Genomic DNA, 25,846 nt, shown 5'->3' on the forward strand with positions numbered 1-25,846 from the left:
GAGCTGCCTAAAGGCCCTCCTCTCCAGAGCTCTCTGACTTTGGTTTTCTCATCTAGGGAACGGGTGACCCTGGGGCCACACCGAGACTGCTGGTGAGAATTCAGCAAGGCTGGCCTGGGCACAGTGGCTCCCGCCTGTAATCCCAGCACCTTGGAAGGTCGAGGCAGGCAGAACACCTGAGGTCAAGAGTTCCAGACCAGCCTGGCCAACATGGTGAAACCCCGTCTCTACTAAAAATACAAAAATTAGCCAGACGTGGTGGTGGGCGCCTGTAATCCCAGCTACTCGGGAGGCTAAGGTGGAAGGATGGCTTAAACCCAGGAGGTGGAGATTGCAGTGAGCCAAGATTGTGCCACCACACTCCAGCCTGGGTAACAGAGCAAGACTATCTAAAAAAAAAAAAAAAAAAAGTCACATGTGGTGGTGCATGCCTGTAGTACCAGATACTCAGGAGGCTGAGGTGGGAGGATTACCTGATGTGGGAGGTCGAGGCTGCAGTGAGCCAAGATCACGTCACTGCACTCCAGCTTGGGTGACAGAGTGAGACCCTATCTTATTCAAAAAACTAAAAATAAAAAGGGGGCCAGGCGCGGTGGCTCAAGCCTGTAATCCGAGCACTTTGGGAGGCCGAGACGGGCGGATCACGAGGTCAGGAGATCGAGACCATCCTGGCTAACACGGTGAAACCCCAGTCTCTACTAAAAATACAAAAAAAACTAGCCGGGCGAGGTGGCGGGCGCCTGTAGTCCCAGCTACTCCGGAGGCTGAGGCAGGAGAATGGTGTAAACTCGCGGGCGGAGCTTGCAGTGAGCTGAGATCCGGCCACTGCACTCCAGCCCAGGTGACAGAGCAAGACTCTGTCTCAAAATAAAATAAAATAAAATAAAATAAATAAAAGTAAAAATAAAAAGGGTACTGAGGGAACCCAGTGACAACCCGGAAGCTGGGGAAGTTCTTCCCAGAGGAGCACACAAGGAGTCTAACAGCAGGTGTCTGGACGGCTGAAGCCCAAGCTGGTTGTGGGGCAAGGAGAGGTAAACAGGGAAGAGACGGGATTGTCTGGTCTCAGTTCTGCCTTGTGGGGCTGCAGGGCACTGGGGAGCCATAGATGGTGTTTGAGCTGGGGCAGGCCAGGGCATATTTCTCTGGTGAAAGAGTGGAGTGGGGAGAGGAGGTGGGGCGACCTGGAGGTGACACGGCTCAGGGTTGGGGTGGGGGCCCCAAGGCCTCAGCTAAAGTCACGACTGGGGAAAGGCGAGGGGGTCTCTGACTCGCGGACAGGGGCAGCGTGAGGTTTTGGGGCCCCACTAGAGCTTCCGGTCGTCCAAGCCTCCAGAGGGTGGCCAGATCTGCAAGGAGTGGGGAAGTGTGGGGGGTGGAGCCCTGGGGTGGAGTTCTGGGGAGGTAGGAAGGGCAGGGGCGTCCTCCGGGAAACCTCAGTCCTCCCCTGTCCGTGAGTCCAGGAAGGGGTCGGACCAACAACACTCTAGAAGCCTGGAGGCGGGGCCGAGGTGCAGGGGCGGGGCCGACATTGCCTGGGAGGCGGGGCCGAGGCGCAGGGGGCGGGGCCGACATTGCCTGGGAGGCGGGGCCGAGGTGCAGGGGCGGGGCCGACATTGCCTGGGAGGCGGGGCCGAGGCGCAGGGGCGGGGCCGACATTGCCTGGGAGGCGGGGCCGAGGTGCAGGGGCGGGGCCGACATTGCCTGGAGGCGGGGCCGAGGTGCAGGGGCGGGGCCGACATTGCCTGGGAGGCGGGGCCGAGGTGCAGGGGCGGGGCCGACATTGCCTGGAGGCGGGGCCGAGGTGCAGGGGCGGGGCCGACATTGCCTGGGAGGCGGGGACGAGGTGCAGGGGCGGGGCCGACATTGCCTGGGAGGCGGGGACGAGGTGCAGGGGCGGGGCCGACATTGCCTGGGAGGCGGGGACGAGGCGCAGGGGCGGGGCCGACATTGCCTGGGAGGCGGGGCCGAGGCGCAGGGGGCGGGGCCGTCATTGCCTGGGAGGCGGGGACGAGGTGCAGGGCGGGGCCGACATTGCCTGGGAGGCGGGGACGAGGTGCAGGGGCGGGGCCGACATTGCCTGGGAGGCGGGGACGAGGTGCAGGGGCGGGGCCGACATTGCCTGGGAGGCGGGGCGAGGCAGGGGCGGGGCCGACATTGCCTGGGAGGCGGGGCCGAGGCGCAGGGGCGGGGCCGACATTGCCTGGGAGGCGGGGCCAGGCGCAGGGGCGGGGCCGACATTGCCTGGGAGGCGGGGCCGAGGTGCAGGGGCGGGGCCGACATTGCCTGGGAGGCGGGGACGAGGTGCAGGGGCGGGGCCGACATTGCCTGGGAGGCGGGGCCGAGGCGCAGGGGCGGGGCCGACATTGCCTGGGAGGCGGGGCCGAGGCGCAGGGGCGGGGCCGTCATTGCCTGGGAGGCGGGGACGAGGTGCAGGGCGGGGCCGACATTGCCTGGGAGCGGGGACGAGGTGCAGGGGCGGGGGCCGACATTGCCTGGGAGGCGGGCCGAGGCGCAGGGGCGGGGCCGACATTGCCTGGGAGGCGGGGACGAGGTGCAGGGGCGGGGCCGACATTGCCTGGGAGGCGGGGACGAGGTGCAGCGGCGGGGCCGACATTGCCTGGGAGGCGGGACGAGGTGCAGGGGCGGGGCCGACATTGCCTGGGAGGCGGGGACGAGGTGCAGGGGCGGGGCCGACATTGCCTGGGAGGCGGGGACGAGGTGCAGGGGCGGGGCCGACATTGCCTGGGAGGCGGGGACGAGGTGCAGGGGCGGGGCCGACATTGCCTGGGAGGCGGGGACGAGGTGCAGGGGCGGGGCCGACATTGCCTGGGAGGCGGGGACGAGGTGCAGGGGCGGGGCCGACATTGCCTGGGAGGCGGGGACGAGGTGCAGGGGCGGGGCCGACATTGCCTGGGAGGCGGGGCCGAGGCGCAGGGGGCGGGGCCGACATTGCCTGGGAGGCGGGGACGAGGTGCAGGGGCGGGGCCGACATTGCCTGGGAGGCGGGGCCGAGGCGCAGGGGGCGGGGCCGACATTGCCTGGGAGGCGGGGAGGTGCAGGGGCGGGGCCGACATTGCCTGGGAGGCGGGGACGAGGTGCAGGGGCGGGGCCGACATTGCCTGGGAGGCGGGGACGAGGTGCAGGGGCGGGGCCGACATTGCCTGGGAGGCGGGGCCGAGGCGCAGGGGGCGGGGCCGACATTGCCTGGGAGGCGGGGACGAGGTGCAGGGGCGGGGCCGACATTGCCTGGAGGCGGGGACGAGGTGCAGGGGCGGGGCCGACATTGCCTGGGAGGCGGGGCCGAGGCGCAGGGGGCGGGGCCGTCATTGCCTGGGCTGCTGGGAGGTGGGGCCGATGTCGGGGGCGAGGCCATGGTGCATGGGGCGGGGTCGGGGCGGGACCGAGATGGCCCAGGCTGCTGGGAGGTGGGACCAGGGTGCAGAGTGCGGGGCCAGGGACGGGGTGCGGAGCCCAGATTGCCCGGGAGGCGGGTCCGAGGTTCAGGGGCGGGGCCAGCGTGCTGGGGGCGGGGCCGACATTGCTTCGGAAGCTGGGAGGGGCGTCCGAGGTGCAGCGGACTGATCCTCAGTGCAGTGACTGCTCGCCCCAGGACGCGGATAGGCTCTGCAGTGCCTGTGGGTGGGTGAGCGCAGTGAGGCGGTGGAAGTGAGGGCGGTGAAGGTCATCCCGAGGCAGCTTGTCTCGGGTCCACTACACACCCCACCTTGTCCCACCTCCACACCTTTGCCCAGGCCGTTCCGGCCACCTGGAATGTCTCCCTCCACTTTCTGCCCGGCCTAGTTCCCCGGTTCGTGTGGCACCACCTCCAGGCCTCTGTGTGCTTGAGTCTGGAGGTGTGGGCGGCGCGTGTTTTTCGTGCTGGGCCTTGAGAGTGGCAGGAGGACTTTGGCTTTTGCTTGGAGGGAGGTGTGAGCCCTGGAGGTTTAGAGCTGGGATGGTGGGAGAAATGATCCCGCAGTCCCTTTGCCTCCCCACGGCCTCCTCCACGTCCTCTTATTTTTACACAAAATGCATCCACCACCTTCAAACCCTAAATCATTTATTTTAGTTTTAATTTTTTTTAATTTCATTTTTGAGATAGGGTCTGGCTCTGTCACCCAGGCTGGGGTGCAGTGGTGCTATCACAGCTCACTGCAGCCTCAATCTCCCGGGTTCAACTGATCTTCCTACCTCAGCCTGTGAGAAACTGGAACTACAGGTGCATGACACCTTACCTGGCTAATTTTTTAAAATTTTCTGTAGAGATGGGGTCTTGTTATGATGCCCAGACTGATCTCAAAGTCCTGGGCTCAAGTGATCCTCCCTTCTCAGCCTCCAAAGTGCTGGGATTACAGGTGTAAGCCACTGTGCCTGGCCTTGATTCATTTATTTTATTTTGAGCCAGGGTCTGGCTCTGTTGCCCAGGCTGGAGTGCAGTGGCATGATCACGGCTCACTGGAGCCTCAACCTCCCAGGCTCATGCGATCCTCCCACCTTAGCTTCCCAAGTAGCTGGGACCACAGGTGCACACCACCATGCCCAACTAATTTTTAATCTTTTGTAGAAATGGGAGTCTCACTATGTAGCCCAGGGTCTTGAACTCCTGGATTCAAGTGATCCTCCTGCTTCAGTCTCCTGAAGTGTTGGAATTACAGGTAAGAGTCACTTCATTCACCCTGAATCATCTATGTAGGGGACAAAAAACACTGTTTCTCCAAGGACGGAACTTTTTTTTTTTTTTTTTTTTTTTTGAGATGGAGTCCTGTTCTGTCGCCCAGGCTGGAGTGCAGTGGCACAATCTCTGCTCACTGCAACTTCTGCCTCCCGGGTTCAAGCCATTCTCCTGCCTCAGCCTCCCGAGTAACTGGGATTACAGGTGCACACAACCATGCCCAGCTAACTTTTGTATTTTTAGTAGAGAAGGGGTTTCGCCGCCTGGGCGCAATGGCTCATTCTGTAATCTCAGCACTTTGGGAGGCTGAGGCGGGGCGATCACCTGTGGTTGGGAGTTTGAGACCAGCCTCACCAACATGGAGAAACCCCATCTCTACTAAAAATACAAAAGTAGCCAGGGGTGGTGGCACATGCCTGTAATCCCAGCTACTGGGGAGGCTGAGGCAGGAGAATCGCTTGAACCCAGGAGATGGAGGTTGCAGTGAGCTGAGATTGCGCCATTGCACTCCAATCTAGGCAACAAGAGTGAAACTCTGTCCCCCACTCCCGGCCCCCAAAAAAAGAAAGAAAGAAGGGGTTTGCCATGTTAGCCAGGCTGGTCTCAAACTTTTGACCTCGTGATCCACCCGCCTCGGCCTCCCAAAGTGCTGGGATTATAGGCGTGAGCCACCGCGCCTGGCCGCAAAAACAGAACTTCTGCATCACAGGTGACTAACGGTGCCAGGCATACAGTAGATGTTCAATAAATCACTTTAGACTAAAAGAACACAGAGGCCAAGGGGCAGTGAAGAAATGATTCACAGGTCAGTTTTATTGGGTGCCTAGTTTAGGAGTCAGTCAACTATGGCCCTCGGATCAGCTCTGGCCCACTGCCTATTTTTGTAAATAAAGTTTTATGGGCACAGAGCCGTGCCCATGGTTTTACATATTGCCTCTGGCTACTTTCACACTGCAATGGCAGAGCAGAGTCATTGCCGCAGAGACTGTGGCCTGCAATGCTGAAAATATTTACTCTCTGGCCCTTTACAGAAAAAGTTTGCCAAGCCCTGAGCGAGTGTGTGCTGGGCCCTGTGCCAAGCCCTTTGTGTGTACTCACTCAGTTAACCCTCCCACAGTCCTAAGTGTGGGGGGGGGGGGGGCGGGAAATGAGGCTCCGAGAGGTTAAGAAACAGACCTAGGGTCACACAGCTTGGAGGTGGGTGAGCTGAGAATCAGACCCAGGACCCCTGATAATCCATAGGATCTTTGCTTTGTTTACCTTTGCTAATTTATTGTCTTAAATGCTATAAAAGGAATACACATGCACTGTAAAAAGAGAGGACTCTAGAAAAGGTGTTGATGGCCCTCTTCAGCCTGGGGTACATCTTTCTCTACAGCTCATCCAGGGCTACTTTCCTTTAAATCTACAGCCATTCAGCAAACATGGGCAGAGGAGAACCGTTTTATAAGAACTCTAAGGAGTTGGGAAGAATCCTTCCTTCCTGCCCACCCTGGACCCCCAGGAGTAGGTGTGCTGGGGCTGGGCTGCAGTGTTCTCACGGGAAACCGGGAGGCTGGGCCCACGACCTACATGTTGGGGAAGACAGGTCCTGCCTGTCTCCTGCTGTGGCTCCCCAGTGCTCTGAGGACAAAGCCTGAGCGCTCCCTGATCCTCCATCGTCCCTCTCGCTCACTCTGGTCGTCTGGTCGCTGGGCCTTCACTGAGTGTGCCGTGGGAGCCCGGGGACCAGGCTCAGCTCCCAGCCGGGGCCCAGACACATCAGTACCTGCGGCTGTCTCCCACCCAACCGCCGGCCTCTGCAGGCACAGCGCCCTCCACCAAATACTCCCGCAAAGGAGGCCTGGGGACCCTGCGGGCCGGGCCGGGGGTGCAGGGAGCTGTCAGCTTCTCGCAGCGGCCTCCCCAGGACCCCCCGATCCCCTCGCTCGCCCTGAAATGTGTGTCCCCCTCGGCGCCTGGGCTCTCGGGAAAGGCCTTTGCTTGTTTGACTTCGCGAGGGTCCCGGCTCGGGCCCGGGAGCTGGGGAGGGGCGGGACTTGGTGACAGCCGGGTCCCAGCGCCGCGCCCAGACCTAGGCCCTTCTCGGGGTGCCCCGGGGCGGGGCGCGCGGGGCGGGGGGCGGCGGCACGGCCGGCAGGAGGCGCAGCGCCCGCTCGCAGCGCGGGGAGGTGGGAGGGGAGCGGGGCGGGGAGCCGGGCGGGCGGGAGGGAGAGGGGAGCGCGCCGGAGACGCGCGCGCCCAGCCCACCCCCCGCGCCCGCCGCCGCCCGGACAATAAACAGCCGCTTTGCGCGGGGCGATGCCCGAGCCGGTGCCGCCGCCCCCGCGCCGCGCAGCCCCGGCCGCCAGGCCTTAGCCCTCCCCGGCCCCCGCCCGGCCGCGTCCCCCTCCCCTCCCCTCCCCCGCGCACCTCCCGCGCCCGCCCCCGCCCGGCACCGCGGACCCACCCGGACCTCGGCGGGGAGATGGAGTGAGTAGGCGCGCTCGGGCCGCGGGGCTGGGGGCCCGGAGCGCCGGGAGCTGGGGAGGGGGGAGGCCCCCTCTCTCGCGCCCCTACTGGGGGCGTCGCGGCCCCCGCGAGGAGCAGGAGGCGGCGCGGAGCTGCTGGGGCCGCAGCTCAGCCGGGAAGAGACTCGGGCTGGGCCGCGCCTGACGGGAGGCCTCCCCGCTCCCCGACCCCGGCTGCCCACCCACCGGCGCGTGGGGACCCGGGCAGCGGCGGCTCGGGCCAGTGCAGGACTCGGGGAGGGGGAGGCTCGAGTCTCCGCCCGCGCCCCGCCCGCGTCTCCAGGGCGAGCCTCGGCTCTCGGCCACCTGTGGGTGGCCCCGGGGGGATGGAGCGACCCCTCCCCGGATTGCAGCGGTCCGGCCTCGCGCTCACGCACCCTTCCCCCGCCCCAGCCTGAGCGCACCGCTCCTGACGCCCTGGACGCGCGCGCGGGCCGGTGCTCCCCCACCCCCGCCCTTCCCAAAGGCCTCCAGGGGTGTCCCGAGCCCCCCGCCACGGCCCAGGTCCCGAGTTACCGCTGGAGGGAGAGGGGCTGCCCTCGGCTTCCCGGGTCTCCGGGATGTGTGAGAAGGGAGAGGAACCGGCGTTTTGCAGCGGGGCGCCTGGGTCGGATGCCCTCTCGGGGAAGTGTCTCAGAGCTGGGGCTCCAATGGTGTAGCTCCAGGAGTGGGCTGGCCCCGGGCTGGGATCCCTGGACCCCCGCATGCCTGTGCCTGTGTGGGGTCAAGGGTGGTGGGCAGTGGAGGGTTCCTTTGCACAGCAGGTACCAAGCGAGGGCGCATGGTCATTTCAGGGGCCGGTCCCCTCCTCCCGGTGCTCGAGTGCCCCCCTGCCCCTCACTCCCACAGGTGGGCACTGCACGGGCAGGGGTCAGGAGGCGCCTCCTGGGGTCACCCACCTGCCCACTTCAGGACAGGGGGGCCAGCTGCCCTGCTGGGGCCCGGGTCCTCACCCCAACCCGAGGACAGAAGACCGGATCTGGAGGCCGCCTGTGGCCCCCTGCCCTTCCCACTGAGCGTGTTTTCTAAGCCGCCAACTTTCCCCGGGGGACTCACCCCTGACCCGCCACGCCCGCGGCTGGGTGGGGGCCGCTGCCTCCCTCCCTCCCTGGGAAAGTGAGACACCCAGTGTCCTCCGCTTTTGAAAACCCAGACAAAGGCCTGACCCCGCTCCCAGTCACCCCGCCCCGGGAGCTCAGCCAGGGGCTCAGGGGAGCCAGGGCCCAGACTTGCCTGGTCCACACCCCCACCCCGCAGCCTTGTTTATCTGCCCTGCTCTCCAGGCCCCCGGGGAGCCTCTGGGCCTCCGACAGCCAGGCCTGGGCAGGGTGTGGCTGTGGGGAGGGGGTTGCCTAGGAGGACTACCGAGATCTCCCACCCAGAGGAGGGGTGTCAGGGAACACTCCGGGTCCATTGTTTCCTTTTGCCACCCCTTCCTTTTCCCACGGGGGATACTGAGGCCCAGAGAGGAGCTGCTGCCACCCCCCCCCCGCCGCCGCCCGCGTCACACAGAGCCTGGTGGGGGGGGCTCGGTGCCTCCTGCTTTGCCCCACGACTTCTCCGTCCTGCGTCACAGGTGGTCCACAGGTCCCCCATTGGGTCATCACTGCTTTTGGGGACACACATATGGGACAGGCACCCAGCGTTAACCAGCTGTGAGTCGCCATGCGAGGATGCCTCTCTCCCCGGTTCCCGGGCTGACAATGGGTGGGGACAGGCCCATCTGGTGCTGGCCGGTCTTGGACACCTGCCCCTTCGTTATTCTCCCGAGCGGGCTTCAGGCACGAAGGCCCCGTCCGCTAGAACGTGGTCGCTTGTCTCCTCCCGTTTCCACAGATTTTCCAGTCAAAGACACGGGAGCTGGCTGTGGTTTATGGTGGTGCCTGTCTCGCTGGAAAGTTTCACAAATGAATTTAAGCATTTAAAGAATTTTAAATGTCATTCAAGAACAGGTTAAATAATTTTTTGTTAATGTGAGGGTTTAAGGAAAACTAGTGGGTTGCTAACCACAGGGCTGATGCTGCCAGGGTGCTGGGGTGAGGAGACCGTCCAGGAAGGAGTTGGGGAGAATCTCTGTGGTCTGGGAGGGTTTGTGTGGCCCCTGAGTGACACAGGGTCTAGCTGGTAAAATAAAGATAATTGGGCTTGGAGCAACTATTCTCCAGCACCCACAGCCCCGTCCTGGGTAAAGGCAAGGCTCAAACCCCCAGGATGGGGAGGAGAACAGACTTGGCCTGGACAGATGGTCAAGACCGGCCCAGACTCCTCCCCGCTCGCAGACCTGGAAATTTTGAAGAGGAAAGTCTCCCTTGGGTGCTAACTGGGTCCTTAACGCTCCTTCACACTTGCTAATTTCGCTTTTTATTGAGAGGCAGAGCCTGTTAAAAGGTAACAGTATCTAGTGATAATTGAATTTAATAGCAAGCTTTTATTTTCGTTGTATCTGTTTCTTCCTCCGTGTTTTCTTGTTTATGGAGGTGGCTTCTGGTTCTGGTTTGCTCAGTCTTGACCACAGTATAATGTTTCTTTCTAAAACAAGGTGATCTGATTTAAATTTGAGTGGCTTTGAAGGCAAGGAATAGACAGATACTGTCCGGGAGGCAGTGGAAATTGGCAAGGTGGTTTCTTTCTTTTTTGGATGTTGCCCAGGCCGGTCTGGAACTCCGGCCTCAGCCTCCCAAGTAGCTGGGACGACAGGTGCGTATCACTGCATGGGAAGGCGGTTTGAGAAGTGTAGGCATAATTTATGTAATTTGTTCACTCAGCAACCATTAAATGGGTACCTGCCTTTTCCACGGCCCTGTTCTGAGTGTTCTATGTGTGTGAATTCCTTTGATGCTTTTTTTTTTTCCTTTTGGAGACAGAGTATCTCTCTGTTGTCCACGCTGGAGTGCAGCGGTATGATCTCCAGTCACTGCAACCTCCGCCTCCTGGGTTCAAGCAATTCTCCTGCCTCAGCCTCCCGAGTAGCCATGACTACAGGCGCCTACCACCACGCCCAGCTAATTTTTGTATTTTTTAGTAGAGGCAGGGTTTCACCATGTTGCCCAGGATGGTCTTGAACTCCTGACCTAAGGTGATCCACCCGCCTGGGCCTCCCCAAAGTGCTGGGATGACAGACGTGAGCCACGCGCCCGGCCGGCACTTGCCTTTTCCACGGCCCTGTTAAGAGTGCTTTATGGGTGAAAGCGCCCTTGACCCTTGATCCTTTTTTTTGAGACAGAGTCTTGCTCTGTCGCCCAGGCTGGAGTACAGTGGTGCAATCTCGGCTCACTGCAACATCTGCCTCCCAGGTTCAAGTGATTCTCCTGCCTCAGCCTCCTGAGTTCATGCCATCATGTCCAGCTAATTTTTTGTATTTTTGGTAGAGATGGGGTTTCACCATGTTAGCCAGGATGGTCTTGATCTCCTGACCTCGTGATCCGCCCGCCTTGGCCTCCCAAAATGCTGGGATTACAGATGTGAGCCACCATGACTGACTGTTTTTTTGTTTGTTTGTTTGTTTGTTTGTTTGTTTTGAGACAGAGTCTCTTTCTGTCAACCAGGCTGAAGTGCAGTGGTGCGATCTCAGCTCACTGCAACCTCCACCTCCTGGGTTCAAGCGATTCTCCTGACTCAGCCTCCTGAGTAGCTGGGATTACACGCTCCCGCTAACACACCCAGCTAACTTCTGTATTTTTAGTAGAGATGAGGTTTTGCCATGTTGGGCAGGCGGGTCTCAAACTCCTGACCTCAGGTGATCTGCCCACCTGGGCCTCCCAAAATGCTGGGATTACAGGTGTGAGGCACCGTGCATAGCCACTCCCTTGATCCTTATGGAAGCCCTGTGAGAGAGGGAAACTGAGGTACAGGGCGGTCCAGTGGCACGTGTAAGGACACACAGCTGCAGAGGCATGGGTGGGAGTTTGCTGCTGGGTGGTCTGAGCGTGCTCCCTCTAAGCCGCCGAGGTCGGGGATAGAGGCGGGTTTTTGGTACCTGTGTCTGGGGGTTGTGGTCTTGTGGGGCATGGTGTTCTGGATATCAGGCATCCTGGTGTCGGCTTTCAATCGTGGTGTGTTTACTGAGAAACACATAAGTTGGCCTTGTCAGTGGTCTTGGCTCGTGGGGCATCTGCCCTGCTTCTGTGCCCACCCACACCGTTCTGTGATTTGGGAGAGGAGTGTGGAGAGGGGGTGTCCTGACTCCCCGTCGCACCTTGGCATGTCACTCTCCTCTGGGCCTCACTATTCTCATCTGGCGAATGGGGACATGACTGCCATTTTTGGGGGAGGCAGGGTTAGAGGAGGGCCAGGTGCTTTATGGGCCTGGACCCTCTGAGCACCACGCAGTGGGGGCATCTCTGCCTCTACCCCCTTAGCCAGTTTCATCCTCAAGGGCCTCAGATTTTGAAGCTAGGAAATGGGCTTATGTTCTTTTTGTTTGTTTGTTTGTTTGTTTGTTTGTTTGTTTGAGACAGAGTCTCGCTGTCACCCAGGCTGGAGCACAGTGGTGCTATCTCGGCTCATTACAACCTCTGCCTCCTGGGTTCACATGATTCTCATGCCTCAGCCTCTCAATCGGCTGGGACTACAGGCATGCGCCACTACGCCTGGCTAATTTTTTGTATGTTTCTTAGTAGAGACGGGATTTCACCATGTTGGCCAGGCTGGCCTCGAACTCCTGGCCTCAAGTGATCTATCTGCCTTGGCCTCACAATGTGCTGGGATCACAGGCATGAGCCACCATGCCCAGCCTATGTTCGTTCGTTCCTTCCTTCCTTCCTTCCTTTTCTTTTTTTTTCTTTTGAGACGGAGTCTCGCTCTGTCGCCCAGGCTGGAGTGCAGTGGCCGGATCTCGGCTCACTGCAAGCTCCGCCTCCTGGGTTTACGCCATTCTCCTGCCTCAGCCTCCTGAGTAGCTGGGACTACAGGCGCCCGCCACCTCATCCGGCTAGTTTTTTTTTGTATTTTTTAGTAGAGACGGGGTTTCACCGTGTTAGCCAGGATGGTCTCGATCTCCTGACCTCGTGATCCGCCCGTCTCGGCCTCCCAAAGTGCTGGGATTACAGGCTTGAGCCGCCGCGCCCGGCCTCCTTTTCTTTCTTTCCTTCTTTCTTTCTTTTCTTTCTTTCTTTCTTTTCTTTCTTTCCTTCTTTCTTTCTTTCTTTGTCTCTCTCTCTCTCTCTTTCTTTCTTTCATTTTTGAGACAGAGTCTCGCTCTGTCACCTAGGCTGGAGTGCAGTGGCACGATCTCAGCTCACTGCAATGTCTGCCTCCCTGATTCAAGTGATTCTCCTGCCTCAGCCTCCTGAGTAGCTGAGACTACAGGCGTGCACCACGACACCCAGCTAACTTTTGTATTTTTGGTAGAGATGAGGTTTCACTGTGTTAGCCAGGATGGTCTCAATCTCCTCACCTTGTGATATGCCCTCCTCAGCCTCCTAAAGTGCTGGGATTAAATGCGTCAGCCACTGCACCCAGCCTTCTTCTTTTTTTTTTTTTTTTTTGAGACGGAGTCTCGCTCTGTCGCCCAGGTTGGAGTACAGTGGCGTGATCTTGGCTCACTGCAAGCTCTGCCTCCAAGGTTCACGCCATTCTCCTGCCTCAGCCTCCTGAGTAGCTGGGAAATACAGGCGCCCACCACCGCGCCCAGCTAATTTTTTTTTTGTATTTTTAGTAAAGGCGGGATTTCACCGTATTAGCCAGGATGGTCTTGGTCTTCTGACCTTGTGATCTGCCCACCTCAGCCTCCCAAACTGCTGGGATTACAGGCATGAGCCACCGCGTCCGGCCTTCTTTTTATTAGACTGAGTCTCCCTGTGTCCCCCAGGCTGGAGTGCAGAGGTGTGATCATAGCTCACTGCAGTCTCAACATCCCGGGCTCACATGATCCTGCACCCAGCATCTTGAGTAGCTGGGACTACAGTTGCCACCACCACACCCAGCTAATTATTTTGTTTTGTTTTTGTAGAGACAGGGTCTCCCTGCATTGCCCAGGCTGGTCTCAAACTCCTGGGCTTAAGCAATCCTCCCACCTTAGCCTCCCAAAGTGCTGGGATTACACATGTGTGAGCCACTGCACCCAACCTGATGTTCTTTAAAAGCTTTGTGTTGGCCGGACGTGGTGGCTCATGCCTGTAATGCCAGCACTTTGGGAGGCCAAGGCGGGAGGATCACAAGGTCAGGAGATCCAGACTATCCTGGCTAACAGAGTGAAACCCCGTCTCTACTAAAAATACGAAAAATTAGCCGGGTGTGCTGGCGGGTGCCTGTAGTCCCAGCTACTCGGGAGGGTGAGGCAGGAGAATCGCTTGAACCCGGGAGGCGGAGATTTTGGTGAGCCAAGATTGTACCATTGCACTCCAGCCTGGGAGACAGAGCAAGATTGTCTCAAAAAAAAAAAAAAAAAAAAAAAAAAAAAAAAAAAAAAAAAAAAAAAATTGTATCACCTTTTTCTGAGTGTGGGCCCCTCCTTCTTCTCATCCTTTCTTGATCTAGGAAACCTGTCATTTTTTTATCAAACAAATGCTCCCTCCTCACCATCCTCGTGCTGTGCAGGATCAGAAGGGTCTGGAAGGCCATAGAGGGCCTTCTCTGAAGTGTGAGAAAGGCTTCCTGCTCCAGTCCATGAACCTTTTCTGAGAAGGATGTTTCAGGGTTCATCCAGGCAGGCAGAAGGATGCACCTTGTGGAGGGACTAGAGGTGGGAAAGCATTGGAAGAGGAGAATACTCTTTGGTGTTTGTTCCTGCTGGGCCTTGAGTGCCAGGATGGGGAGTCATGGATAGTGTGTGGGCAGGGGAGGAGCAATGGCTGACCTGGTCATCAAAAAAAGATTCTGGCAGCTGAGGGGTGAGACCAGGGAGGAGCAAGTCATGGCCAAGCCTTGATTGTGGCCACGGGGGCCACATGAAGAGAAATGGCAGAGCCAGAGGGGGCAGGACCCCATGTCTAGGAGGGCAAACACAGGATTCCAGAACTGTGTGTGGTCAGCGATGCCCACAGGGACAGGGCACCCTGGCCAGGGAGAGGTGGCCTGGACCCTGGATACATGAGGGGATGGAGGGGGCCCTCTGGGAGGATGGCTGAGTGGACGTCTTGGTGTCTGAGGAGTGTAAAATCAGGCCAGAGTGGCTGTCTCCTGACCCAGGGTTTCAAACAGGAATTCAGGGACCGTCAGAGCCGGTCACCAGGACAGAGCCTGGACTGGGTGGGGAGAGGAAAGGGGAGCCAGCCAGAGGAGCAGGCCTTGGGATGGGCAAGACTTAAATTAGGGCCAGTCGCGGTGGCTCACACCTGTAATCCCAGCACTTTGGGAGGCCGAGGCATGTGGATCACTTGAGGTCAGGGGTTGGAGACCAGCCTGGCCAACATGGTGAAACCCTGTCTCTACTAAAAATAACAAAAATTAGCTGGGCATGGTGGTGGGCGCCTGTAGTCCCAGCTACTCAGGAGGCTGAGGCAGGGGAATCGCTTGACCCAGGAGGCGGAGGTTGCAGTGAGCCAAGATTGTGCCGTTACACTCCAGCCTGGGTGACAGAGCGAGACTCTCTCTCTCAAAAAAAAAAGACTTAGATTAGGACCAAAGTGAGGTTCGCTGAGCGGGAGGCACTGCATGGTCAGCACTGGTGGTGGGATGGGGCCAGGCCTGGGAGCCCCGCCTGGGTGGGCAGAGGCTGTGAGCAATGGAGGCAGTGATGCGGGACCCTGAAGGCCAGGGCGGGACAGAGGCCTGGAGTGCTTCAGTGACCCCATCGGGGAGCAAGAAGCTGATGTCCTCATCAGTTTGTATTCAAATGCTTCCGACCATAGAAAGTCTCAGGGCAGGACCAGCAGGGGCTTCAACGCCCCATGGGGGTTGGGAAGGACCCCAGCCCCTGCCCTGGCCCGGCCCTTGTTGAGAAGGCTGGCATTCCCATTACACACGCACACAGGTATATATACACGTCTCTACGTATGTAATTCCTAACAGGTTTATTAAAATATAACTCACATGCCACACAGTCTGGCTGTTTAAAGTGTACAGCTCAGTCGTTTTTAGTACGCTAACAGGGTTGTATCTTTCTTTCTTTCTTTTTTTTTTTTTTGAGATGGAGTCTCTCTCTGTCACCCAGGCCGGAGTACAGTGGCATAATCCTGGCTCACTGCAACCTCCACCTCCCGGGTTCAAGCCATTCTCCTGCCTCAGCGTCCTGAGTAGCTGAGATTACAGGTGCACGTGCCACCACGCTCGGCTAATTTTTGTATTTTTAGTAGAGGCGGGGTTTCACCCTATTGGCCAGGATCGTCACGATCTCTTGACCTTGTGATCCACCTGCCTTGGCCTCCCAAAGTGCTGGGATTCCAGTGTGAGCCACCACGCCCAGCAGGGTTGTGTATCTTTCACCGCAATTTTAGAACGCTTTCATCACCCCCAAAACAAGCCCTGTCCCCATTAGGTGTCCCCTCCCATCCCCTTCCCCGGCCCCCAGGGAGCCAATCCCCTTCCTGTCTCTGGATCAGCAGGTCCTGGACATTTCATAGACATGGGATCACACACTGCGTGGCCTGGTGTGTCTGGCGTCTCTCACTGAGTGTGACGTCCTCAAGGTGCATCTGTGCCGTGGCCTGGGTCAGAGCCTCACTCCTGTTCACGGCCGGGTCGTGTTCCAGTGTGTGGACAGCCATGTTGCGTTTACCAAAGCATCTGTGGATGGACGCCGGGGTTGGTTTATCTGTGAATCTGTGGTTCCCCCCCGAGGTGGTTGGAGCTTCTGCTCCGTTCACACTGAGGAGTCCGGGTCCTGCTTTACAGAAATGTAAGTCGTGACAGTGAGTTTCTTTAAAAAGAAGAGGAAGTGATCAGATGACAGGTGGCCCTGGGAGTGGCGGGAGCGTGAGAAGAGGGGGCTGGGGTTGGGGGGACCTCTGGATGGGGGCTTCCTCTGAAGATGGAAAGACCCACATTGACTCCCTGGGGCAGCAAGCATTTATTGAGCACCTACTGTATGCCTGGTCCCAGGGATGTGGCAGGGACAAAAATGGCACAGTTGCTGTCCTGGTGGGAAGACAAGATCACACCTGTAATCCCAGCACTTTGGGAGGCCGAGGCGGGTGAATCACCTGAGGTCAGGAGTTCGAGACCAGCCTGGCCAACATGGTGAAACCCCGTCTCTACTAAAAATACAAAAATTAGCGGGGCGTGGTGGTGGGTTCCTGTAATCCCAGCTACTCAGGAGGCTGAGGCAGGAGAATCACTTGAACTCAGGAGGCGGAGGTTGCGGTGAGCCGAGATCGTGCCACCGCACTCCAGCCTGGGCGACAGAGGGAGAGTCCATCTCAAAAAAAAGAAAAAGATAAGTAAAGTGATCCGGGTGGAGGTGGCTGCAGGGGGGTGCTTGGGGCTGAAAATTAGGCCGGAAGAGGCCTAAATGAGGAGGTCACGTCTGCAGAAGCCTTGGGCATGAGGCCTGTGGAGGTCGCAGGCCGGGGTGCAGCCAGCGCAGTGGCCCTGCGGTGGGAGCTCTGTGGGGTGTCTCAGCAGTGTGGCTGCAGTGCTGTCGGGTGGGGAGGGACCTTGGGGCCCCTGCAGCAGGGTTTGCCCTGAGACCCTGCCGAAAGCCAGGGAAGGCCCCGTTCACGCGTCACTGCCCCATCTTCCTGTGAGGACCCGGGCAGGGTCCAGCTTCTCTCCTTTCCTACCCCAGGTTAATAGGCAACAGGTCTGCTTCTGTACGTCTGTAGCCTGCTTTGACCTCCGTCTTCTCTCCCCACGGGGTGATGCCTCTCTGCCTTAACCCATTTAGGGTTCTTGGTGCCCCAGAGACAGCGGTGGTGCTGGGGGCCTCCGTGCTGTATCCTGGGAGGGCTGGGAGGAGGTTCCTTCCTGGAAGGCTGCCTGGAGGAGGTGGCTGTGCTGGATCTGATCTTGGCAGTGGAGAAGGGAAAGGGGAAGCTGGGAGCTGATGAAGGGTGAGGGGCTGACACTAGGGCTTGGAGCAGGGCAGGGCGGTGGAGGAAGCAGGGCCGGGGGCGCCAGCGCTCAGGGCAAATACAGGCTCTGAGGACCGAGTATCACCTGGACTGGGAAGCAGCTGGGGTCCAGACTCCCGGAACTCCATCCCCTACCCAGTGGGGGAAGGGGCCGCCCTGCTCCCCCCTCACCCCACACCTCGCAGCCCCGCGTGACTCCCCCACCCCCCACCATGGCCAAGGTCACCGTCAGCTCTTTCCTTTCAATTAGCAGCAGGAATGTTCCCGGCGCTGGGCTCGGCGCCTGCCCGGGCAGGGACCCCCTCGTTCTGGCTGGAGCTGCCCGGGCGTGGGTTCTGGAAGGACAAGTGCGACGCCCCCATCCCACACTCGCCCCTCCCGCCTCGGACAGGGCCCGCCCTGCTCGCTGGGTGACCTTGGCCGTTGCGTAACCTCTCTGGACCCTTCCAGCACCAACGCCCCGCATCGCAGAGGCCTCTGCGGGGCTCTCGTGGGGTTTGGGCCTCAGTCACTCATCTCCGGGAGCCGGATTATCTCACGCGCTCCAGACGACGCCCTCGCCGGGCCCCGAACCGCCCACACCGCCACGCGCCGTAAAAAGCATCGCGGGGACGGGAGGCCTGTGCGCGCCGGGGTGGGCGTCGGGCGGGGGGTGTGGCGCTCCAGGGGCTCTGCGCGGCTGCCGGGAGCCAGGGAGGCTCGGAGACCCAGCACCTGCCCCGGGACCCCCAGCAGCACCAGGACCGCCGCCGCCCCGAGCCTTTCCACGCCTTTGCCCCGGACTCAGCTCCTCCGCACAGCATGTAAGACCTTTTGTGATCTGACCTCTGCTTCCCTCCGTGAGCCCCGGGGAGCCTGAGCCTCCGCCGTCCCGCCGACCCCGGGAAGCCCCTGCCGGGGTCCTGGTCCCGGCCTCGCTGATCAAACGGGAACGAGACTCCCCCGCGCCTGGCGGGCCCCGCCCGCAGGAGGACGAACGCCTGGCGAAGCCCATCTGCGGACCGCCCTGCTCGGCCTCAGTTTCCCCGTTGGTGAAATGGGGCTGACCTGGCCGCAGGAGGGAGTGAGCGCGGGGGGAGGCGTTCTCAGTTTGTGGCCGTTTCCTCAGTTTCCCCATCTGTGAACTGGGCCGCAGGAGGGAGTGAGCGCGGGGGGAGGCGTTCTCGGTTTGTGGCTGTTTCCTCAGTTTCCCCATCTGTGAACTGGGCCGCAGGAGGGAGTGAGCGCGGGGGGAGGCGTTCTCGGTTTGTGGCCGTTTCCTCAGTTTCCCCATCTGTGAACTGGGCCGCAGGAGGGAGTGAGCGCGGGGGGAGGCGTTCTCGGTTTGTGGCCGTTTCCTCAGTTTCCCCATCTGTGAACTGGGCCGCAGGAGGGAGTGAGCGCGGGGGGGGGCGTTCTCGGTTTGTGGCCGTTTTGATCCGTGAGTCGTGGCCCTATTTCGCTTGATTTTTTGGATCTGTGACGTGGAGCGTTCTGTCGGCCTGACCTTGGCTACCCGGCGTCGGGGGCGGGTCCGCACCCCTCCCGGATGGAAGCCCCTTCCTGGGCGGGCGCCCCCCGGACGCCCAGACGGGACCCCTCTCCCCTCTCCCAGACGCAGCGCGGGGGAGAAATGCCCGACCCCTCCCGCCCCTCTAGGCCGCCCCAGGCCCGAAGCCTCGGGCCCCCCCAATTCCCCCCAAGGGGCGGGGGCGGGAGATGCTGCGCCGGCCCCACCCCCGCGCTCCGGGCCTCGGCGTTGCCATGGGGACGGCGCGGTTGCCACGGCGACCGCCTCCCGCGGGCCGCGCCATCCATCACCCGGGGCGGCGGCGCCCGGGCCTGGGGAGGGGCGAGGGGGGCGCCCGTGACTGGGGAGGGGCGAGGGGGGCGCCCGGGCCTGGGGAGGGGCGAGGGGGGCGCCCGGGCCTGGGGAGGGGCGAGGGGGGCGCCCGGGCCTGGGGAGGGGCGAGGGGGGGCGCCCGGCCGGGGAGGGGCGAGGGGGGCGCCGTGACTGGGGAGGGGCGAGGGGGGCGCCGTGACTGGGGAGGGGCGAGGGGGGCCCGATGACTGGGGAGGGCGAGGGGGGCGCCCGTGACTGGGGAGGGGCGAGGGGGGCGCCCGTGACTGGGGAGGGCGAGGGGGGCGCCCGTGACTGGGGAGGGGCGAGGGGGGCGCCCGTGACTGGGGAGGGGCGAGGGGGGCCCGTGAGGGGAGGGGCGGGGGGCGCCCGTGACTGGGGAGGGGCGAGGGGGGCGCCCGGCCTGGGGAGGGCGAGGGGGCGCTGTGACTGGGGAGGGCGAGGGGGCGCCTGTGACTGGGGAGGGCGAGGGGGCGCCCGTGACTGGGGAGGGCGAGGGGGCGCCTGTGACTGGGGAGGGCGAGGGGGGCGCATCCTGTCCCTCCTGGGGAGGGGCCTGCGCCCTGAGGCAGCTTCCCGCGCGCCTGACATTCCCCGCCCTGGCCCGCCCGGCAGGGACAAGCTGTCCGAGGACAGACACTACCGCCTTGTCTCCAGCCTGGGGGCCGCCACACAGCCACACTCTGTCCCAGGGTCTGGTCCGAGCGGCCACCTGCCTGCCGGGTGGGGACGGGCCCTGGGCGGGCGGCGGCCGGCCTGATCCTGGGACCCAGGGGTCCCGCCGTTTTGCAGACCTCCCGCCCCAGCTCTGCTCTCTCCGGGTTGGCCCCGAGCCCGCTTACAGCTGGAAACCAGGACTGTGGGGTGGCCCGGGGCTGGTCGGTTGTTCTAGTCTGTGCCTGTGCCCTCCCTGGACGTGGCTTACAGCCATGGGAAGAGGGTGCCGGGCAGGGGGAACCGTGTGTGAGAGGCCCTGGGATAGAGCTTGTGCACAGCCAGAGGAACCCTGCAGGAATAGACCGACGAAGGGGGAAGTGAAGGGGCCCACCGGGGGGTTCCTTCAAGGGCTGATGGGAGCCAAGGAGCGTCTAGAGCGGGAGAGGGACAGGGTCTCATTATCATTATTATTTTAAGATAGGGTTTCACTCTGATGAACAGGTTGGAGTGCAGTGGCCCGGTCTCGGCTGACTGCAACGTCTGCCTCCTGGGTTCAAGGAATTCTCCTGCCTCAGCCTCCCCAGTAGCTGAGATTACGAGCACGCGCCACCACATCCGGCTAATTTTTGTGTTTTTAATAGGGAGAGTTTTGCCATGTTGGCCAGGCTGGTCTTGAACTCCTGACCTCAAGTGACCCGCCCACCTTGGCCTCCCGAAGTGCTAGGATTACAGGCATGAGCCACCGTACCTGGCCTTCTTTTTAAAATTTTTAAAAAATTTTTTTGTTTTGTGTTTTGAGACGGAGTTTCTCTTGTGTTGCCCAGGCTGGAGTGCAATGGAGTGATCTCGGCTCACCACAACCTCTGCCTCCCGGGTTCAAGCGATTCTCCTGCCTTGGCCTCCTGAGTAGCTGGGATTACAGGTGCCCTCTACCATACCCAGCTAATTTTGTATTTTTAGTAGAGATGGAGTTTCTCCATGTTGGTCAGGCTGATCTCGAACTCCCAACCTCAGGTGATCTACCCACCTTGACCTCCCAAAGTGCTCGATTCCAGGTGTAAGCCACCATGCCTGACCCATTTTTAAAAATATTTATTTATTTATTTATTTTTTATTTATTTATTTTTTGAGATGGATTCTCGCTCTGTCGCCCGGGCTGGAGTTCAGTGGCACGATCCTGGCTCATGGCAAGCTCCGCCTCCCGAGTTCCCGCCATTCTCCTGCCTCAGCCTCCCGAGTAGCTGGGATTACAGGCGCCCGCCACCACGCCTAGCTAATTTTTTGTATTTTTAGTAGAGATGGAGTTTCACCATGTTCGCCAGGATAGTCTTGATCTCCTGACCTCGTGATCCGCCCGCCTCAGCCTCCCAAAGTGCTGGGATTACAGGCGTGAGCCACCGCGCCCGGCCTTAAATTTTTATTTTTGAGACAAGGTCTTGCTCTGTCACCCAGGCCAGAGACAGTGGCACAATCACGGCTCGACCCAGCCTCAACCTCCTGGGCTCAAGTGACCCTCCCACCTCAGCCTCCCAAGTAGCTGGGACCACAGGGACATACCACCACACCTGGCATGCGTTTATTTATTTATGTGGAGACAGGATCTTGCTATGTTGTCCAGGCTGGTCTTGAACTCCTGGGCTCAAGCAATCCACTGGCCTTGGCCTCCCGAAGTGCTGGGATTACAGGCTTGGGCCACCACACCTGGCCTAGGGTCTGATTCTCTTTTTGAGAAGCTGCCTCTGGCTGGCGGGTGGAGAGGGAGCTGTGAGGGGCAGGGAGTTGTGAGGGAACACTAGATGCCTGGGCTAGGGTGCGGAATGTGGGGTGGGCAGGAAGCGAGGGCCCGGGCCTCAGATGGTTCCCTGCCTGCTTCACCCGTTGATGTGGGACTGACCCAGAACTCCAGCTGATCTGGCCATTCAGGAAGGACCCCCAAGCCAGAAAGTTGGATCAAGCCTTTCCTGAACCCCACCCGGTGGATGCAGCTGAACCCAGCCTCCCTGAGGCGGGAGAAGGGGAAGCCAGAGAGGGCACAACTCGTGCTCCTGGGCTCCTGGGAGGCACTGGGAAGGGTAGGTGTCACCTGCCAGGAAGGGAGGAGCCGGTGGGGTCGCCTCTGGGGCATGGGAGCCGGACAACTTCACAGGCCTCAGCAGGGCCAGGAAACCGAACCCGAGTGGGGTGGGCAGGCGGGGCGCCTCGGGCTCCAGGGAGGTCTTGACCCGGAGCAGCCTCCTGGGCGGCGCCAGTGCATTGTGCAGTTTCATTTTCTCTGCTGAAGCAGGGGAGGGGACGGCAGCACAAGGGGGACGTCATAGGAGGCCTTGGAGCTGCAGGTATCTGTGCCTCCATGTTTGTGCAGATGGGGAAACTGAGGCCCAGAGAGGCGTGGGAGCTCTTTGGAAGCAGGGCTGGCTCTGGGCCCTGACACCAGGCTGAGAGGGCTGTGGGTGGCGGCAGGCACAAAGGGCGGGCTGTAAGTTCAGTCTCTGGGAAGATGGGGGACTGGGGGAACCTGTCTCCCACCCCACACCTCTGGTTCCCGCCAGGCCCTGCCCGTCAGCCCAGGCCGCCCCCTGTGGATGCTGCCCAGAGCGCTGGCATTGTTCGGGACATGGGGCCGATTCTCCAGAAATCCCCTACTTGAGTTTGGGACACCCACTGCCAACCCCTGCCGTCCTCTCCCTGCCTCACTGCAACAGCTCTGGAAGCCTGAGGGTCCTTGGCAGTCAAGGCTAAGCTCAGCCTCAGTCTAGGGCTTCGGTGCTCCTTGCGTTTTTGTTGTCGTGCTTTTGATGGAGTCTTGTTTTGTTGCCCTGACTGGAGTGCAGTGGCGTGAACTCTGCTCACTGCAGCTGCCTCCTGGGTTCAATCAATTCTCCTGCCTTAGCTCCTCAAGTAGCTGTTTTTTGTTGTTTTTTTTTTTTTTTGAGACAGAGTCTCGCTCTGTCACCCAGGCTGGAGTGCAGTGGCTGGATTTCAGCTCACTGCAAGCTCCGCCTCCCGGTTTCCCGCCATTCTCCTGCCTCAGCCTCCCGAGTAGCTGGGACTACAGGCGCCGCCACCTCGCCCGGCTAATTTTTTGTATTTTTAGTAGAGACGGGGTTTCCCCGTGTTAGCCAGGATGGTCTCGATCTGCTGACCTCGTGATCCGCCTGCCTCGGCCTCCCAAAGTGCTGGGATTACAGGCGTGAGCCACCACGCCCGGCCTGCTCCTTGTATTTTACTAAGCATCTACTACGTGGAGCTTTCCGAGGGCCCACAGACCAGGGAGGGGAGGGGTTGGGTGGCAAAGCTCCTCTTCTGGCAGGTGGGAGGGGAAGCGAGAAAGCAGGGGAGCAGGGTACCCTGAACTCGGGGTGTGGACCACGGGCCTGCAGAGGGGTGAGGAGGCGGATTCTGCTGCAGCTTTTGGAGCTGCAGGGTGAGGTTGCTGTGGGGAGGTCAGAGAACCACAGAATTCCTCGGTTCCTTCCTGGGCGAGTGAGCGTGTGGTGGGTGCCTGGTGGGGTGGCGAGGCCTTCGGCTCCTGGATCTCCTTCCCACACCGCAGAGGCCCCTGTATCTTTGAGACGGGAAGCTCTGTCCCTTCAGGCGTATCCAGCAGCACTGGTGTTCATTCATTCATTCATTCATTCATTCATTCATTCATTCATTCATTTCGTTTGTTCGTTTGAGGCGGAGTCTCGCTCTGTCACCCAGGCTGGAGTGCAGTGGCGCGATCTCGGCTCACTCCAACCTCCGCCTCCCGGGTTCAAACGATTCTCCTGTCTCAGCCTCCGAATAGCTGGGATTACAGGTGCCCGCCACCATGCCCGGCTACTTTTTGTATTTTTAGTAGACACGGGATTTCACCATGTTGGCCTGGCTGGTCTAGAACTCCTGACCTCAGGTGATCGGCCCGCCTCGGCCTCCCAAAGTGTTGGGATTACAAGCGTGAGCCACCGCGCCCGGCAATTCATTCATTCATTTTTTGAGACAGTCTCATGCTGCTGCCCAGGCTGGAGTACAGTGGTGGGGTCACAGTTCACTGCCCCCTGGACCTCCCAGGCTCAAACGATCCTCCCGCCTTAGCCTCCCGAGTAGCTGGGACTACAGGCGCACACTGCCACACCTGGATAATTTATTTATTTTATTTTTGGTAGAGATGGGGTCTTACCAGATTGCCTAGGCTGGTCTTAAACTCCTGAGCTGGAGAAATCCTCCCACCTTGGCCTCCCAAAGTGCTAAAATTACAGGCGTGAGCAGCCGTGGTTCTGGTTTTGTTTTGATATGTGACAGGGTCTAACTCTGTTACCCAGGCTGGAGGGCAGAGGTGTGATCTCGGCTCACCATAGCCTCAACCTCCCAGGTTCAAGCAGTTCTCCCACCTCAGCCTCTTGGGTAGCTGGGAGCAATTCTTGTGCCTCAGCCTCCATGCCCAGCTAATTTTTGTATTTCTTGGTAGAGACGGGGTTTCACCATGTTGGCCAGGCTGGTCTTGAACTCCTGACCGCAAGTGATCTGCCTGCCTCAGCTGCCCCTGATATTTGTTAAGTGCCTACTGCATACCAGCCCTGGGAGGTGAGGCTACAGCAGCACTGGGTGGGCTGTTTTCAAAAGACAATGATTGGGCCCGGCAGGGTGGCTCATGCTTGTAATCCCAACACTTTGGGAGGCCCAGGCAGGTGGATCACCTGAGGTCAGGAGTTCGAGACCAGCCTCGCCAACATGGCGAAACCCCTTCTCTATTAAAAAAACAAAAACTGGCCGGGCGCGGTGGCTCACGCCTGTAATCCCAGCACTTTGGGAGGCCGAGGCGGGCAGATCATGAGGTCAAGAGATCAAGACCATCCTGTCGAACATGGTGAAACTCTGTCTCTACTAAAAATACAAAAAAATTAGCCGGGCTGTTGGCAGGTGCCTGTAGTCCCAGCTTCTAGGGAGGCTGAGGCAGGAGAATGGCCGGAACCCGGGAGGCGGCAGAGTTTGCAGTGAGCGGGGATCATGCCACTGCCTGGGCCCCAGCCTGGGCGACAGAGTGAGACTCCGTCTCAAAAAAAAAAAAAAAAAAAAAAAAAATTAGCTGGGCATGGGGGCAGGTGCCTGTAATCCCAGCTACCCGGGAGGCTGACGCAGGAGAATCGCTTGAACCTGGGAAGCGAAGGCTGCAGTGAGCTGAGATCGCACCTCTGCATTTCAGCCTGGGCGACAGAGCGAGACTCCGTCTCAAACAAACAAACAAACAACAACAATTGGATGACAGCGAGTCTGGGGTTGAATCCGGACTTGGCTTCTTTGCTGTGTGTCCTCAGGAGGCTTATCTCCCTCTCTGGGCTTTTGCAAGCCCAGGCTTAGGAGGTGGGGCTGTTGGATCTTTCATCCTGTTTGGCCCTCCTGGGGCTGCGGAGTAGGTCTAGGTGGGCAGGAGGGTGCGGAGAGGACTGTCCCGCTCCATCTTCTGGTCTACGCCAGGAGGTAATACCCTTCCTTCTTCCTGAAACACCCTTCTCTGGCCTTTGATGCCTGGTGAACGCCTATGCATCCTTGGTGGCCCTGTCTCAATGTCCCCTTCTCCCCAAACACTTCCTGGTCGCTAGGCAGAGCCTCGTCCCCTCCTGTCCTGGCTGCTGAGGGGACAGGGAGGGTCCCACTTTACAGAAGGGGAAACTGGGGTTCAGAGATGAAATCACTTGCCCTGGTTACCCCTAGGGGAAGAGGCAGAGCTGGGATTTGAGCCACGTCTGACGGACGGCAGGGCTCAGTGAACCAGAGCTTGACCTTATCTCCCTCCCGCAGGGTCCTGGTGGCAGAGACCACGTCCCAGCAGGAGCGGCTGCAGGCCATCGCAGTGAGTTTCCGCCACCCCGCAGACAGTGTGGTCAGGGTGGGGAGGTGGGGGGACCTGGGGTCTCGGGCCCTGGGCCTGTCCTGGGTTATTTGCTTGGGAAACTTGAGTCCTGCTGACCTGCAGAGAAGGAAAGTGGAGACCCCCTGAGTCCGTAGCTCCTGGACCCCCGGCCTCCCTCTGCCTGATGGGTCAGCGGGGAATCTGAGCCTGGCCTTCCCTGGAGCCTTGCCCTCGTCCTGCAGGAAAATAAGCTTTGGTGGTGGGAGCACAGATGTGCTCTGGTGCCGTCTTGGTGGTCTCCAGCCCAAGAAGGCCCCTTTGGGGTCTAAAGACCCTCTCCATGACCCGACCCTCCTGGGATGTGGCCTGTTTCCCAGGTTCAAG

At 60.2% G+C, this 25,846-nt stretch overlaps 1 protein-coding gene across 3 annotated transcripts in view; it reads left to right on the forward strand.

Annotated features, from left to right (window-relative positions):
- The first annotated feature begins 6,881 nt into the window (after positions 1-6,881).
- The window catches only part of PALM (paralemmin), a 41,428-nt gene continuing 22,463 nt past the window's right edge, over positions 6,882-25,846 (forward strand). The window contains exons 1-2 of one of the 3 annotated variants that reach the window (XM_030937056.1): positions 6,882-7,147; positions 25,411-25,462. In XM_030937056.1, coding sequence (XP_030792916.1) covers positions 7,143-7,147; positions 25,411-25,462 — 57 coding nt within the window. In that variant the 5' untranslated portion in view covers positions 6,882-7,142. Of the gene's footprint in view, positions 7,148-17,570; positions 17,939-25,410; positions 25,463-25,846 lie in introns of those variants that run through there. The other 2 variants (XM_030937057.1, XM_010374934.2) reach the window with 2 other exon arrangements.

Source organism: Rhinopithecus roxellana, chromosome 8 (genome assembly GCF_007565055.1).
Source record: "Rhinopithecus roxellana isolate Shanxi Qingling chromosome 8, ASM756505v1, whole genome shotgun sequence".
NCBI lineage: Eukaryota > Metazoa > Chordata > Mammalia > Primates > Cercopithecidae > Rhinopithecus > Rhinopithecus roxellana.